At 40.4% G+C, this 16,497-nt stretch overlaps 1 protein-coding gene across 1 annotated transcript; it reads left to right on the top strand.

The window, feature by feature from the left end:
- Positions 1-333: 333 nt before the first annotated feature.
- On the top strand, positions 334-2,648 carry LOC133450994 (E3 ubiquitin-protein ligase TRIM39-like). Its single transcript, XM_061729918.1, has 2 exons — positions 334-460; positions 781-2,648. Exon 2 carries the CDS (start codon positions 790-792, stop codon positions 2,443-2,445), a length of 1,656 nt encoding a protein of 551 aa, XP_061585902.1. The 5' UTR covers positions 334-460; positions 781-789; the 3' UTR covers positions 2,446-2,648.
- The last annotated feature ends 13,849 nt before the right edge of the window (positions 2,649-16,497 follow it).

Below are 16,497 nucleotides of genomic sequence, written 5' to 3'. Positions count from 1 at the left end.
TAGTTCCTACTGACACTTTTAGGGCAGAAAAATGTAGGGATAATAACAAGGACTAAAATACAACCAGAAACCTTCCTGATTAGATCCTAAAAACATCCATGAAGAGTTGTGATTCCAGCACAAACAGATGTTGAACAGTTGAAGCTGAAGAGTTTAGTGTTTAACTACAAAAGGATGAACTGATGTGAGTTAGTAAAGAGTTTTCAGAAGGATGAAGACAACGACAGATAAAATCAGGTAAAACAGGCATCATTAAAAGTCATGTGACAGTAATCAGAAAGAGCCGCAGAACTGGAAATACAGGAAAACTTCGACGTCAGATGGTAGAGTGAATCAGAAGGTTTGTCAGAGCGACAGAAGAGCTGCAGCAGAGACTAAACCTGTCTGATTCTGGGTTTCTGAGTAAATTCAGACTTCAAAGTTTGTTCTCAACAACTCAGCAGAGAGTCTGGAGACACTGGTGAGTACAGAAGAAAACATTTGTTTCTGTCAGCGGGACGACAAAACCTCAACTCTGTTTACTAAATGTTATTCTGGAAAACTCAAACTGACTCTGGTCAAAGAACAGGAACGTTTAGAGGAAAATGATTCACATGAAATAGTTAATTATTCTGGAGTTGTTACATTAATAATCTAAACTTGTGTTCATGAAACGTTCCTCCTTTTACTGTCAGACGGGTGTTGTCTCTGAGGATTCCTGACATTCTTTGTTCAGTTTCCTTCTCTCTTGTTTTTTTTTATTGCAGCTTTGATGTTTCAAACTTTCAATTTTGTTTCCAGAGAACCAACATGTCTGCTGGCAGCAACCTGAGATCTGCAGATCAGTTCCTGTGCTCCATCTGTCTGGATGTGTTCACTGATCCAGTCAGCACACCATGTGGACACAACTTCTGTAAAACCTGCATCACTCATTTCTGGGATGATAATGTTCTCTTCAAGTGTCCCATCTGTCAAAAGATGTTCAGTACAAGACCTGACCTGGAAGTCAACACCTTATTCAGAGAGATGGTTTCTGAGTTCAGACGTGAAGCTCAACAGAAATCCAGCAGCAGCAGCTCAGAGCAACAAGCTGCAGAACCGGGAGAAGTTCCCTGTGACATCTGCACTGGAACCAGACTGAAGGCCCTGAAGTCCTGCCTGGTGTGTCTGCTGTCCTACTGTGAGACTCACCTGGAGACTCATCTGACAATGTCAGGCCTGAAAAGACATCAGCTGGTGGAGCCTGTGGAGAACCTGGAGGACAGGATTTGTACGAAGCACGATAAACCTCTGGAGCTGTTCTGTAAGACCGACCAGACATGTGTCTGCATGCTCTGCCCTGTTTTAGACCACAAGAATCATGAGTTTGTTCCACTGAGAGAAGAATATGAAGGAAAGAAGGCAGATCTGGAGAAGACAGAGGCTGAGATTCAGCAGATGATCCAGAAGAGACGACTGAAGATTCAGGAGACCAAAGAGTCTCTGAAGATCAGTAACGATGCTGCAGACAGAGAGAAAGCAGAAGGTGTTCAGGTCTTCACTGATCTGAAGGAGTCTGTTGAGAGACGTCTGAAGGAGTTCATGAAGGAGATGGAAGACAAACAGAAAACTGCAGAGAAACAGGCTGAAGACTTCATCAAAGATCTGGAACAGGAAATCTGTGAGCTGAAGAAGAGGAGCTCTGAGGTGCAGCAGCTCTCACGCTCTGAAGATCAACTCCACCTCCTCCAAAGATTCTCATCCCTGGAAGATGCTCCACCCACCAAGAACTGGACAGAGGTCAGAGTCCATCCACCTTCATATGAGGGGACTGTGGTGAGAGCTGTGGACCAGCTGGAGAAGAACCTCAGAGAAAAGATGAAGAAGCTGAAGAAGCTGTTTGAAGCTGAGCTGAGGAGGATCCAGCAGTTTGAAGCTGATGTGACTCTTGATCCTGTTACAGCACATCCTGGACTCATCCTGTCTGATGATGGAAAACAAGTCTCTTTTGGTGATGTGAAGAAGACGAATCTTCCAGATAATCCAGAGAGATTCTCTCAATGTCCTTGTGTTTTAGGAAAACAGAGTTTCTCTTCAGGCAGATTTTACTTTGAGGTTCAGGTTAAAGGAAAGACTGGCTGGGATGTAGGAGTGGCCAGAGAGTCGATCAACAGGAAGGGACAAATCACAGCGAGTCCTCAGAATGGTTCCTGGACTGTTTGTCTGAGAAATGGAAACGAGTACCTTGCTGCTAATGATCCTCTAGTCCGTCTCCATCCCAGTTCTCCTCCTGAGAAGTTGGGGGTGTTTGTGGATTATGAGGAGGGTCTGGTCTCCTTTCATGATGTAGATGCTGCAGCACTTATCTACTCCTTTACTGGCTGCTCCTTCAGGGAGAAACTCCACCCGTACTTCTGTCCTTGTGTCAATGATGGAGGTAAAAACTCTGCTCCTCTGATCATCTGTCCTGTCAATCAAACTGTCTGATCTTTGATACAATGAAGCTTCATCAACTCTGACTGTTTATTTAAAATGATTAAAGATTCACTCTGATTGATGGAAACAAATGTTCAAGTTCCTCCAAAGTTTTTTAATCTCATTAAAGTGATTATTTTGTTTGATTGATCATATCATCGGCGTTTCTAGCTTCTTTTTAGGGGTGCTAAAGCACTGAACCCTAAAATGTAAGACAATTTGGGCCGCTCGGTGGCGCAGTGGGTTAAGCAGCGGCTCATATACTAAGGCTACAGTCCTCCTGCAGCGGTCGCAGGTTTGAATCCCAGCCTGTGCCCCTTTGCTGCGTGTCATCCCCGTTCTCTCTCTCTACCCCTTTCCAGTCTGCATCTTCAATAAAGGGCCACTAGAGCCCAAAAAAATCTTAAAAAAAAAAAAAAAAAAAAATGTAAGACATTTTTGATTTTTAGTTGTATGTTTAATAAGCTAAGGAAATGACAAAACCATATACAGTATATGGATTAAACGTAATATTTTAACAACAGTGTACAGCAGCACCCCATGCTACGGAAATGGTTTGTGTGCGTGCGTGCGTGCGTGTGTGTATAAACAAACAGACAGAACGCATCATCATGGACACACAGATGAATATACAAAATATCCAGGTTCAGGTAGAAGTGTATGATCACATGATGTGACTTAATTTCTCGTTGCAACCAAATATTCAATTAGAATGATGTAATATGGATCAATTTATCATTTATTCGATATAAATTATTGTATATTATATTAATTATTATATATATTATCATATAGACTATTCATATTTGGTTGACAGTTCAAAGAAAGAGAGGAGCAGAGAAAGGACTTTATTAGTATTTTTAGTATAATTTTTTATATGAATGTAAGGGGACAGAGAAGGAGCTTACAGACCACAAATAAGAATGCACCTACTTGTGCGGTGTCAAGGGTCATCCACCATGAGTTGCACTTCAATTTGATCAAGAAACCACACTCAGGGTGGTAGCCTAGTGGTAACAGAGGAGGGCTGGAGTCTGGAGGGCTCACGTTCAAGCATTGAAACTGGATTGCAATTGAGTTCAACCACTGCTGAGTCATTGTATGGCAGACTCCTAGTCTGACTGGAAACGGGTTAAATTCAGAGAATAAAATGTCCCCGTTGTGGGATTACTATGGGAAAAAATGTATTTGTGTTTAAATAACTTTTCTCACATTTATTGGTTTACTCAGTGTTTCTTCTACCCTAAATGTTTCATGCTTTTCTTTCACAAATGTGGGAATGATGGTTCAAACTTGTGTTAAAATGTACAAAACAGTGAAGTTTATTTTGCCTCGCCGGCCAGCAAACTCTGAATGCTCAACACGTCTAAAGCTCTGATCCTAGAATCACCCTGGATCATATTTTTTTTTGTTGTACTTCTACCTTTTACCTGTTTTTTGTTCCTTCTCTTTTTAAAGGAAGGAGATTTTCCAGTCAAATGCAACATCATGTGATCTTAGTGTAACATCTGCAAGTGTGAATGATCAATACAATATCTGATGGTGGAAAGAGTGGAAACTGCTGGATTGTTGAAGTTTTTCCTGAATAAAGCAGAACTCTGTAATCTGTGTTTGTCTCTGCTGTTACAGTTTTGGTTTTGAAAAGCTCAATTTTAAGTTGCTTTTAAAGTCAGCGAGTGTTGGTTTGATTTACCAAATGTAATCAGCTTACAATGCTGATTGATTCTTTTAGATAGTTGGTCTTGTAGGGGTTAAAACTTGTATAAATATCAACTCTTTTGACTTTCTTTCCACCTTAATATAATATTTCCAGAGTCATTGTGATGGTACATCAACTTCCGACAGGTTTAATGAACCTCTGTCATGATCTGAGGGGTCTGTATCGCCTTCACTGGCACTATGTAACTTTGAGGTGCATGGTAGGAACCCTTTGTTTTGGGAGAAATATCACTTAGGTTCGAGAGCGGTCGGCTGTGCAAAAATGAATCAGACACACACTCGCTTTTGCTATAATTAATACATTTATTAGCAAGCAAGCAGTGCAAACATAAGACTCACACACAACTGCCCTTTGCTAGGATAACTCTGTGTCAAGTTATCCCCCGCAAATGACAGAGCAACATACAATCACATAGGGGCTTGGCCTAAACTCTTACCTTAACACAGAAGGACTGGGAGAGCCGGAACAGTCCAGGCAGAGTAGCCATTAAAAACCCCGGCTGGGCGTTGTGCACTCCGACCCACAGCAGACTCTCACTGAACTTCCGGCTGCCCCCCGTCTTTATACCTTTCTCGCGGAGGGGGTTGCCCCTTCAACCCCCGCCTGCCAGTTCTCACGCTAAGGCCTGGCCCACACGGGACTGAGCTTCCCGTATGAACCAAGCGCCTCTCTCATGGTTACAATAAACAACAGGTGCATAGCTGATATGACTTTTGAGAATGACGGACATTTCAGGACACAAAACTTATTTTTTCTTCCTTCACCCTTCCACACTAAAAAACGACACATTTTTACGGCTTTGACTGCTTTACAGCATACGTCACTTCCCCCTCCTTCCCGAATCGTAGTCCAGACGAAAGCTGGGCGGGGCGTGGAGCGCAGAGCTCTGCAGAAGCTGGTATCATGGCCGAAGCAGCGAAAAAAACGAAGAAAATAAAAGTTTTATCGGAGGAGGCGAAAAAAAAGAAAGCGGGAGAGTAACAAGCTAAATGCCCAGACAAAATGATCTGCAAAATATAAGGAATGGGCATTCAGTTATTCACAGGTTATAAAGTATTTTTTTATTTTGTCAGTAAGTATGTTGGACTACTAATTTATGACGAAGTCCCTCTAAAAAATGTGACAGGAAAAAGGTGCAGTAGAACAAAACCAGAGCGTATATTGTAATTTGGGGCGCATTATCTCGCTGAAACAGGACAGGGGGGCGGGGGTGACATTACCTCTTCGCTATCCATCCTGCAAACGACCGCTGAAAACAGAAAAGTAGTTTTGAAAGTCCGTCCCGTCTTATTTCATTCACTATCAAAACAAATGCATGCGACGGGGACAGGATCTTTCCGGCAGTACGCGCTGGTGCTCATGGGAAATGTAGTGTTCTTTCTGGTAAAGCACTACCGATTTTGTCCAAACTCAACAAAAGCTGAAAGTTACATTGTGCTGCTTTAATGTGATTGGCTTATGAGTAAATCGTCCCCCACATGGGGCGCGTTCTTGTGATTGGCTGAAACAAGGAAGATATCCGATTGATTGCAGATCATTCCGTATTTAAAAAAATACATTTGTGGGTTGAGACAAGTCAGGGGAGTCTCAAAAAATGGACACACAAATGCAGAGAAGTCCACAGACCACAAGCCGTGAGTAAATCAGTTTATATTTGTGTGTTTATCAGAAATACATTTGTTAATCTGGTCCTACGTCCTGTGAATCATCCTGTGCATTTGTGAATATTGAGACTGTTCTAGTTCCGTACCAGTCAGCTGTACTGTTTCCTCCTGAATCAGCAGTCTCACCTCTCCCCGGTGCCGGATCATCAGCGTTCTCACCAGTGATGGCCAGTAGAGGGCGCTAGGGTGCTGACCCACCACCCCACAAGAAAAAATACATAAAATAAAATACTTCAAATTGTATGTATATAATTTTTTTTTAAATGAGCAAGATAAATAGTATACAGTTAGTGAGTAAAACTTTTTATGTTCATCTATGTTGTCTAAAGTTACTGATTGGGCACATTTTTCCTCCTCGCGGCACCAAAATCTTCCCCCCGAGACTCTTGTTCTAGTTGTAAAGGTGCAGTTTCCTCTCTTCAATACAAGAGATAGGAGCTTGTTGCTGTGATGCTTGAACTTAACATTTCTTGTTGTTTTACCTGGAAAGTAAAGCAGAACCTCTCTCTTCTGAGACCAAGAGACCAGAGTCGTCACTAAGACCAAGAGACTGGACCATATAAGTCCAGTTCTTAGATCTTTACAATGGCTACCTGTCTGTCACAGAATAGATGTTAAAATCCTGCTGTTGGTTTATAAATCTATGAATGATCTTGGACCAAAATACATCTCTGATCTCCTGGTCCATGATAAAACCAGAACCCTCAGGTCTTCAGGGCCATGCCTACTTTCTGTACCCAGACTTAAAGGTGACCTATTATGGCATTTAATGTATATTTTAAACAGGCCTTGAATGTCTTAAAAACAATCTAAATGTTTTTTCTACATAAATCAGAAATTCAGCCTGTGGGCCATGTCTCTAGTTTTACTGCTTCTAACCTCTTTTCTGTGCTGAGGGGAGGGGGGGCTATGATAATGAGGCTCTGCGCTGATTGGCTGCTTGAATGACGTTTAGCAGGGGAGGAGACAAAACCTCGCTCCGGCCAGAGCAGCCGGCTGCGTACCAGGCCCCCAGTCTCGCGCTCAGCAGGCACGCCGATTTTTTCCAGTGGCCAGCCGCGGTACTGCAACAAAAAATCCCATGGGGCCCAGAAAGCTTTTTTCCCATAGACCGCAATAGTAAAAGAGAAGCCTCTAAAACTGTTCACAGGACATCTCCAGCTGTAATCACCACCAATTACTAATCTTTGTATTCTATATTTTTAAGTCATGGACTTTATATCCGTCAAAAATGTTTTATAACGGCCAGAAAAGTCAAAGAAAAGTCTCTTTCTGGGCGTGACGTCACGGCTGTGCCGTGCACTCGCAAAGCGCGGTCGTGTGTGTCTCGGGAACGAGGATGGCTGAAACTAAGCCGTTCGGCGGAATAATCACTCAGAAACACATTGCATTGCCAATTTGCACCAAACAGAAATGTTTAATAGCAAGAATAATAATGGTTTGTCATTCTTGTACTTAAACATTTCCGTTGTAGCCAACGGTGTATGGTTTGTGAAAATAAGATATCAGGCAGGAATAACACAAGTCTAAGACCCTGTCCACACGTAGCCGGGTATTTTTAAAAACGAATATTTCCCCCCCTCCGTTTATAAAAACATTTGCATCGACACATAACCGAAGATCTGCGTTTTCGACCACATTCATAAGCATTCTAATGATCCTGTAGATCATCTGCGGCTCCGCGGAGGCGCAGGTGTGGGTGTTTCCACTGAGATCCTCCTGCACACACACACCTAACGCACTTCAAATATGTATTCTTCTGTTGCTCTTTCATTTGGAGGCAGCGCCCTGCACGGGACTAAATGAGGGTCAATATTAACAAAATGAGCTTGTGGCGTGAGATCCCCACCTCACAATAAAACTGACCTCCATCAGGTTTGAGCAAACGTGCAGGGAGAGAGATGTGTCGTAGTTGTTGCGACGGTGCCGTGGAGTTTTAGATGTCATGTGTTTAACATCATCTTAACCCTTAATCCTCAGCTTATTTTATGACAGTGCTCCCGGGGAAGCTGCACCTCCGCAGCTCCGCGGGCACTGCGAAGCCGGGCAGTGCCCGCAGGGCAGTGGGCAGTCCGCGGCTCCGCGGCTCCTACGCCGTAGGGTGCGCGGAGCCGCGGAGCCTACGGCGTAGCCTCTGTGTAACGCAGTAAATTAACCACATTTAAACATAATATTTGACATATTTAAACATAATACTTGACAAAACTTGTAATACAAAAAATATTTGTCTTAATGTAAGTAATAAACTTGGGAAGTTTCATGGTGATACCTGCTATTTACATTTTTACCCTATTTTAGCCTATTAACCTGGGGTGTCTCATCTTAAATAAAAATGACTCGTTTTATCTTTAATTAAAAAAAACACACAAATGAACCATGTATAGTCTATAACCATGACTTTGAGAACAGCATCGGTTGATTTGCCCTATAAATCCCTAATTTCATTGTGTACATCTATCATTACCGGTCTGAAGGACTCATGAGCGCGCAGCGCTTGTCCAGAGCGCGCAGCGCTCGTTCACATTGCCCCGGGGCATGATGGGAGGCCCCAGAGCATCATGGGAGGTGACTCAACTGCGCATGCTCTATGGGCCCGTGTACCAGGAAGTAAACCAGGAAGTCAGAAATTTTTTCGGCGGATGCGCTGGGTGAGCAAACTCCATTGAAATGAATGGGCGGCCATTTTCGATCCGGTATCCAGTTATATAATACATCCATGCTGCGTACACAAAGCGTGTCCCATGCGAGAAGCTTCTTGACAAAATAAATTCCATTGCTTTATTTTTTTTGTATTGGACTGTCCTAACTGACCGCGAGTTTAACGGTTTCAGTGTGGACAGAGAGCGTCGGATGTCACGCAGCTCGACGCGATAGTCGGACGCTCTCATGCAGTTACACGGTGGAAACGGATCTTAAAGCCTGATTTACGGTTCTGCGTTAAATCGACGCGTACCCTACGCCGTAGGCTCTGCGTTGGTGTAACGCAGAACCATAAATCAGCCTTTAGTCACCTCGTCTTCACACAGGAAGATTTAATTGAATTCTAAACAGTTACACCACAGTTATTTACTCAGATTCCTCATCATTTCATATGTTACAATAAATCAAAACACTGAATTTTCACAAATGGCAACTTTATTGTTAAAAAAATAACATAAGTTGTATATAAATAACTAGGGGTGTAACAATATATCGTGCCATGAAATTTCGCGATACAAAAACGTCACAATACGTGTCGTGGAGGTAACAAACTGTATTGCGATATCGGGTTATTAATATGAATCTATTGTGTTGACTAGTAACACGCATCCAACCACGCCTCCACCCATGGACAAAAATCTTACTCCGCTCAGAAGAAACTAGTACCGTTTTGCGGTCCCGATCACAGGACTCTTGCAGGGTTTTGAGCTCTGAATTTTTAATTCTGGTGTAGAGTTAAGCCTTACCTTATTAAATTAAACCTTTTTCGGGTCGTGAGTAGGATAAACACGGGGACAAATTCTGCTGAGTTCCAGTGTACTTTAATGTCCCTCAACAGTGTAGGATTTTAGAACGTCAACACAGCACCTAGTGCCGTACTGTGGCGTAACACTCCGCCCAATCTAAAACAGACTAATCACTACAGATAAACTGACTAGTGTCATTATAGTCCCTGATTTACATCAGAATATAAAGAATATATTTATAAAATAATGAACCCTGAATTACCAAAATAACCTTCTTAACAAAAATAAATCTCCTCTTACACTTACAAGGTGAGCATGAATCAATCTTTTTTATGATGTAAAATTGTAAGTATTTATTTACTTTTATTTATTTATTTAATTTTAGTTGTTAAATTTCTAGAAAAAAAAAAAAGTCAAATCATACATGAGAGAAACTATTCAGTTTGTGGCAAAATATTCTTACTTGTATGAAACTGAAGATGCATAATGCAAACCTGACATTTACTTTTAGTTCAGTTTGTGGAAAATGGTTGGCCTGGCTTTCTCTTTAAAACTTAAACAGTTATAAAGCATTACAAACTGTAACAATAGGGAAATGCACAGCATTGTTTTGTATTTTGTGTCTTTCAAATAAAAGACAATCTTTTCCAGTCATATGTTCCTCATTCAAGGTTGTTAAAAAAATACTGCTATAATATCGTATCGTATCGTTATCGTGACCTCGTGACAAATATAAATAACATTAAAAAAATAATGTCACTTACCGCTGACTCGTGTGCAGTTGCCAGGTCCGGGCTGTGGGAACTGATCCTTTTATGAGGGTAAATGTCGATGCAAAACCTAATTTTTACTGTCCCCTCGTTGTTCAAACAGCCACCGCTTCTAAACAATGGCGGAGCTCCAGCAGCCTAACAGTCTTTCTTCATTCTCCAGTGGATCTGCTGCTCACTGCCAACCACCTAAAGACCCACACTCTGTTTTTCCAGAGACTAAGTCACCTGAACCTGCGTTTTCTGCCCTCAACGTCCATTTTGACCAATATGAATACATTTTTATTCTTACAATATCCTGAGCGTCCGTCTCTCTGTGGGTCCAGTTTGCTGACCAGGGGTCCGTTTCACAAAGCAGATTTAGTGAAAACTCTGAGTCTGTTAACCCTGAAATGAGGGAAACTCTGAGTTTTCCGTTTCACAAAGGGAGGTAACTCAAACCAGAGAAAGAGAGGTAACTCTAGCCTGTTTCACAAAGAGAGGTAACTTAAGCTCTCGGTCAGTTACCGTAGTAACAGACGCTCTGAATCTAACCTGGTCGGGACCAGGTTTATCTCAATGAACCTGAAGTTTTCTCTGCGTCTCCGCCTCTTTCAGAGACACGCACATTTGATTTCCTCATTCATTCAGTCAGCAGGCGAGTTTTGGCGAAGTTCTGCCGTCTGTCATTAAAAACAGAGTCAGTTTATATATTAGAAGTCCATTGTCACGAACACGGCATGTCCTTTTGATGAAGACACAATTGATGAAGGTGCAGAATTAATGCGCTGAGAATTAAATATTCGTCGGGAGATGGTTATCAGACCACGTAATACATGTATATTACAGTACATAGTCTCAATACAGGCAAAGCAATATATGTTAATCCTTTATTTGTTATAATTTTGATTTTTTATTTGGGGTTTTCATAAACTGTGAGCCTTAATCATTAAAATTATAACAAATAAAGGCTTGAAATATCTCACTTTGCATGTAGTGGAAATTTGTTTCACCTTAAAGGAGCTTGAGGCTCCTTTTAAGAAATGAGACTCTCTAGCGCCACCCTTCACCACGACGGCCGTTGGGGGTACTGCAGCCAACAGTGAAGCCGGCACGGGAGAACGGGGAGAACGTGCATGCAGCGTCATGTGACGTCACATCCACAGGACAGCGCGGGAAATTCGGGACCGAATTGCAGCACATTTTGCAGCACACAGCCTGTTCAAGGCAAAGGAGAGATACACTAGAGCAGTGCTTCTCAATCCTGGTCCTCGAGTACCACTGTCCTGCATGTTTTAGATGTTTCCCTGCACCAACACACCTGATTCTAATTAAAGGTCCTAATTAGCTTGTCACCAAGGTCTGCACAGTTCTGTTGATGACACAGGTACTTGTATCACGGTGTGCTGAAGCAGGGTAACATCTAAAACATGCAGGACAGTGGGCCTTGAGGACCAGGATTGAGAAACACTGCACTAGAGGGCTCATTCTTTTGGGTTTGGAACGCTTCATCTGACATTATTACTAGAAAACTTAAAATGTATATGGATTTTTTTCATAAATCCTGCCACAATCCGGCCTCAAGCTCCATTAAGTTGAATTTACTACGAATGAAGTTTTGCAATATATTCACATTTTCCGACCTCCACCTGTATATTATTACATAAATAAATAAGAGCATAATATGTGTCTGTATTGGTTCAATACGGAACGCAACTTTTAATTCCCAATTACGGAACAATTCCGTATTTCAAGGGACGGGTGGCAAGCCTACATAAACTTGTCCAAGCCATAAAAGGAGTTCCACAGGATTGCAGGTGAATGATGTAGAGATCTGTTACAGTAAATTAATTTTATATTAAATTCTGTGCTGCGGTGTTACTCTTTTTTTCGAAAAACATGTTCAAATTTGCCGTATGCGCGCATTAAAATCTCTAATTCCATTCAGGTGAACACGGCGTGAAGTATGTGGATCTGTGGATCTTCAGATGCAAACTAATGTTTCCTCAAAGGGATTTTGTAAATTGAAATGTTAAATAAAGTAAAAAAAAAAAAAAAAAAAAAAGTAGGTGGATCTTTTGTTGTCGCTGGTTGCCATGGTGGATCGTCGTATCGGGGCTCATTTGATGCTGGCTTTTTATAGTTGTGGCGCACGCGCTTAACTCCAGGTGAAACTACTTAGAGTTGAGTAAATTAACTCAAATCCGCTGTTCTGGAACCGAAAACTCAGAGTTTCTGATCTCAGAGTAAATCAACTAAGAGTTCAGGATTATACTCAGAGTTTGTTGAAGCTGCTTTGTGAAACGGACCCCAGACGTGCGTCTGCATTCTGGAGGAGGTCCAGGGTCCTGATGGCCAGTCAGGATTTCAGGATTTCAGGATGTCCTGAAACTGGCCAGGGCAGATGGAAGATGGTGGAAGCCAGGAGTCTCCAGGGGCTCGGACAGAGAAGGGTAGACAGACTCATTGCGTCGACAGAGAGTCATCTACCCATTGATGACTGTATGTGACGTGAGATTTGTTTAATTTCACTGTGATCACATGATTGTAACATGCTCATCCTGCCATTATTGTCTGATCACTGATAAATACTTGATTGTGACATCACTGTTTTCTGCTCGTTTCCGGTCTAAACTGTATGATGGCAGCCAAAATGATCGTAAGTTGTGTGGGCTCAGTGAGCGAAGGTTAGATGGCGACGAGCGGCGAGTCGTCTACCCGTCCAGACACCAGAACAGACGGTCCAAGGGTTCAAAGCAGCAAAGGGGAAGAACACTTCCTGTCCTGGGAAAGAAAGTCTCCTGCAGTGAGTTTCATTTCAAACAGATCTGGTCCTCCTTTTTCCCTCTGCGGTATTTTAACAGCGTCTCACCTCCACTGTCTTCCAGCTGCCTACTCCGACTCAACTCCTGCAGACGGGCCAGATGCAGCCGCCTGGTGGAGGCCGTTTATAAATATATATATATATATATATATATATATATATATATATATATATATATATATATATATATATATATATATATTGATGTTTAAAGCATCACAGCTCATTGAATCAGGACCCCTGTAATATGACATGTATTGAATCAAAATATTGCTGCCAATACACAGCACATACAGTATGACACTATTTAGTTCCCACCCTCAGTGCAAGGGGAACATCTCTGCGTTTTCTCTGACTTTCTTGACCAAATCCCGTATCCAGCAAATAAAGTAATAATTAATGTTTTGCTTAAAGGTATAGTTGGTCACACACTCCTCAGCAGAAATTTTTCTACAAAAAGGCAAGATATAAATCTACACTTTTTACACAGAATGGAGAAAACACAATAGGTTTCGAAATATCTAGCTCCCATTGGTCGTTTATATCGTTGAAATAAAATAGAGGTTATAGTAGGCTACGTGAAAAGGAGTTCTTTGTATCTGCACTCGATTGCTGTTCCTCCGGAAGACCCGGATGTCTGGCACAGTAAAATTGAAATTGAATTGCAAGAACTGAATTTGAATTGTGAGAACTGAATGTAGATTCAGTTTTTCAATGCAATGATTCAAATTAAACAATACAAATTCAAATTATGTGATTCAGATTCAGTTTTTTATGCAATTATTCAAGTTGAGCAATTCAAATTCAAATATAAATTATTCAAATTCAGTTTCTAGTGGCACATATTTCTGCCCATAAATACCATATGTGCAATATCTGTCTGTCTACCTCTCACACATTTTACCTGCTTTTTTTTTTGCACTGTTCTCTTTCTCTCGCACTACTTCTACTTCCATTGCAATGTACTGTAAATATTGTTTATATCTCGTAATTATATATATTTTCTACTTTTTTACTTTTACTTACCCCTCCCCTGCATGTGTGTGTTAAGTGTACTGCTGCTAACAAGTGAGTTTCCCCATTGAGGGAAGAAATATATTGTTTATCTTATCTTATTTTATTGTTTTTGTTATTGTTCGTTAGTAACAAGAAGTTTCCTCTTCTCTGCAGACTTTTGCTTTATGCTGATAAACAGGAAACTTCTTGTGCAGCACGTTTTAATCACTAAAAACAGCATTGTTTTATCAGTGTGTCACAGGCGTAAGCAAATTATCATACGTTCTGTTAATAGCGAGCATGATAACTTACTACTTATTTACAATAATTCCAACAAGTGCACTAACAAAAGTGCAAACAGAAAGTCTGTAGAAAACTTTTAAACATATTTGTGCCACAAATGCCATGAATATAATAACTTTATAAATAACTTATGAACTCAACAGTTCAATGCCATTTTCCATTGGCATTTTATGACTATTTTTTGACTCTCGCAGTAATACTAGACAAAGTGCGTCCCTTTTCAGCTCAATAAGCGTACTTTAGTTTATAAATATGGAACGATTCCGTTTTTCAAGGGAAGTTGACAACCCTAGTCATGACTGATTTGAGTTTGAGCTACCTCTCTGTGTTAACAAATTGTATTAACAAATCAGAATCAGAATAAACTCATTCAGAAAATATTTTTTTTCCATTTATAGCTGTATCTTTTGGCTAGCCATTGACTAAGCCATTCTCACTTAAAGCAGCACAATGTAACTTTCAGCTTTTGTTGAGTTTGGCGGCTCCTTTGGACAAAAGCGGTAGTGCTTTACCAGAAAGAACACTACGTTTCAGATGAGCACCAGCGCGTACTGCAGGAAAACTCCCGTGCCCGTCGCGTGCATTTGATAATGCGCTCTGGTTTTGTTCTACGGCACCTTTTTCCTGTCACGTTTTTTAGAGGGACTTCGTCATAAATTAGTAGTCCAACATACTTACTTACTTACTTACTGTAGTTTTTTAGTGTGACAGGGTTCCTACCATCCACCTCCAAGTTACATAGTGCCAGTGGAGGCGATACAGACCCCTCAGACCATGACAGAGGTGTCATTAAACCTGTTGGAAGTTGATGTACCATCACAATGACTCTGGAAATATGATATTAAGGTGGAAAAGTTACATAGTGCTGCTTTAAACAGCTGTATTAATTGGACTACTTTGGAACAAGTTGAACTGTATTGTTGAAGTGCTTTGACATGACATTTCTCACAATTTGGCATTATATAAATAAACCTAAATTGAATTAAGGAAAATTCTAATAACAATGCTACACTACTATGTTATTCATATATTAATGAATAAATTGCTTTCTAGAAATGATTAAACCATTATATTATTAATTTGGGATAATAATACAAAAATATTATTAAACCATTATTAAAAAACACTTTTCAGAAAACTTACGGGTTTATCCAGTAATCTTTATAGCCTACGATATCAACTGACACAGAGATGGTTTTCCTGCCTTCAAGACTAAGCTGGCTTTGCATGAACTTGTCAGGCTGTTTTGCTTGGCAGGTCCGATGAAACCACAAGTAGTTTTGAGACACTCAAACAAAATCCATGAGTTTGAGTTTGATTTACATACCCGTAGGCGGTGGTAATTTTATTTAATGTTATTTTAAATTTATTTTAGTTGTTTTTATTCACTTAGTTGTTTTTTTTTATTATTAATGTACGTTATTTGTGAAAGGGGCAGATCAGATAAGATTCTTCTTCTTTCTGCTCCCTTTTCATTCATAAGTTAGGAAGATTTGTATTTGTGTTTGTATTAAATTGTTTTGTTTTTTGAATGAAATAAAGAATAAAATGAAAAAAAAAAAATGAATGAATGAGCTTTTTTTTAAAAATGCATAAACCTGTCAAAAAAAAAAGAAGACAGATGTGCATACTGTATGTCTTTGGAACAATACACAATACAGAAGATAATGTGTTTGTTGATAAAAACTGCATGTCCATTCAAAACAAATCAGTCTCTAAGGCTGTGGACACCCTTTGTGCTGCTTTATTCTTTCTCATTCTGTTTCTATAACTGCATGAACCTTTGACTACTTTAAAGTCAATTTTGAGTGGTTATTGAATTTCTAGTTTTACTTTACCTGGGTAAAGGTTATTATTTGGTCAACCAATTTGACATGTCATGTTTTTCTGTGTTTATTTTCCTCACGCGAAGTCCAATGTTCAGGGAAAGACTAATTTTGTCAGTTACAAAACCAATTCAACAGATATTAAGACTGTCATGACGGGTTAGACCCTGGGCAGGTCACCGGTCAAGACATACATTCATTTGTGCTATGATAACAACATTTGTTTGAGGTAACTCTGAAATTAGAATGTAATATTTTTACAGTTATTCAACACTAACGCCAGTAAGCTGCCTTCAGGGTCTCACAACAATAACGGAAAAATGGATGCTACTACCTAGCTGATGGTTATAGGTTAGGTTAAGCTTTTATTCAAATGCGGATTAATATCTTTGCAAGCTTATTCACCAAAAAACACGTGTTCCTGAAGTCCCGAGTGACCAAAATAAAAATAAAAAAAGATTATGAATTAAAATGGGCCAACCCACCGCAGGTAACGCCTACAGACACGCAGTCAAATTGTTCTGAAACAGTTGCAC

The sequence above is a fragment of the Cololabis saira genome, chromosome 1 (genome assembly GCF_033807715.1).
Source record: "Cololabis saira isolate AMF1-May2022 chromosome 1, fColSai1.1, whole genome shotgun sequence".
Taxonomy (NCBI): Eukaryota; Metazoa; Chordata; class Actinopteri; order Beloniformes; family Belonidae; genus Cololabis; species Cololabis saira.
Note: the sequence above shows the minus strand (reverse complement) of the source record. Positions and strands in the feature narration are given on the sequence as shown.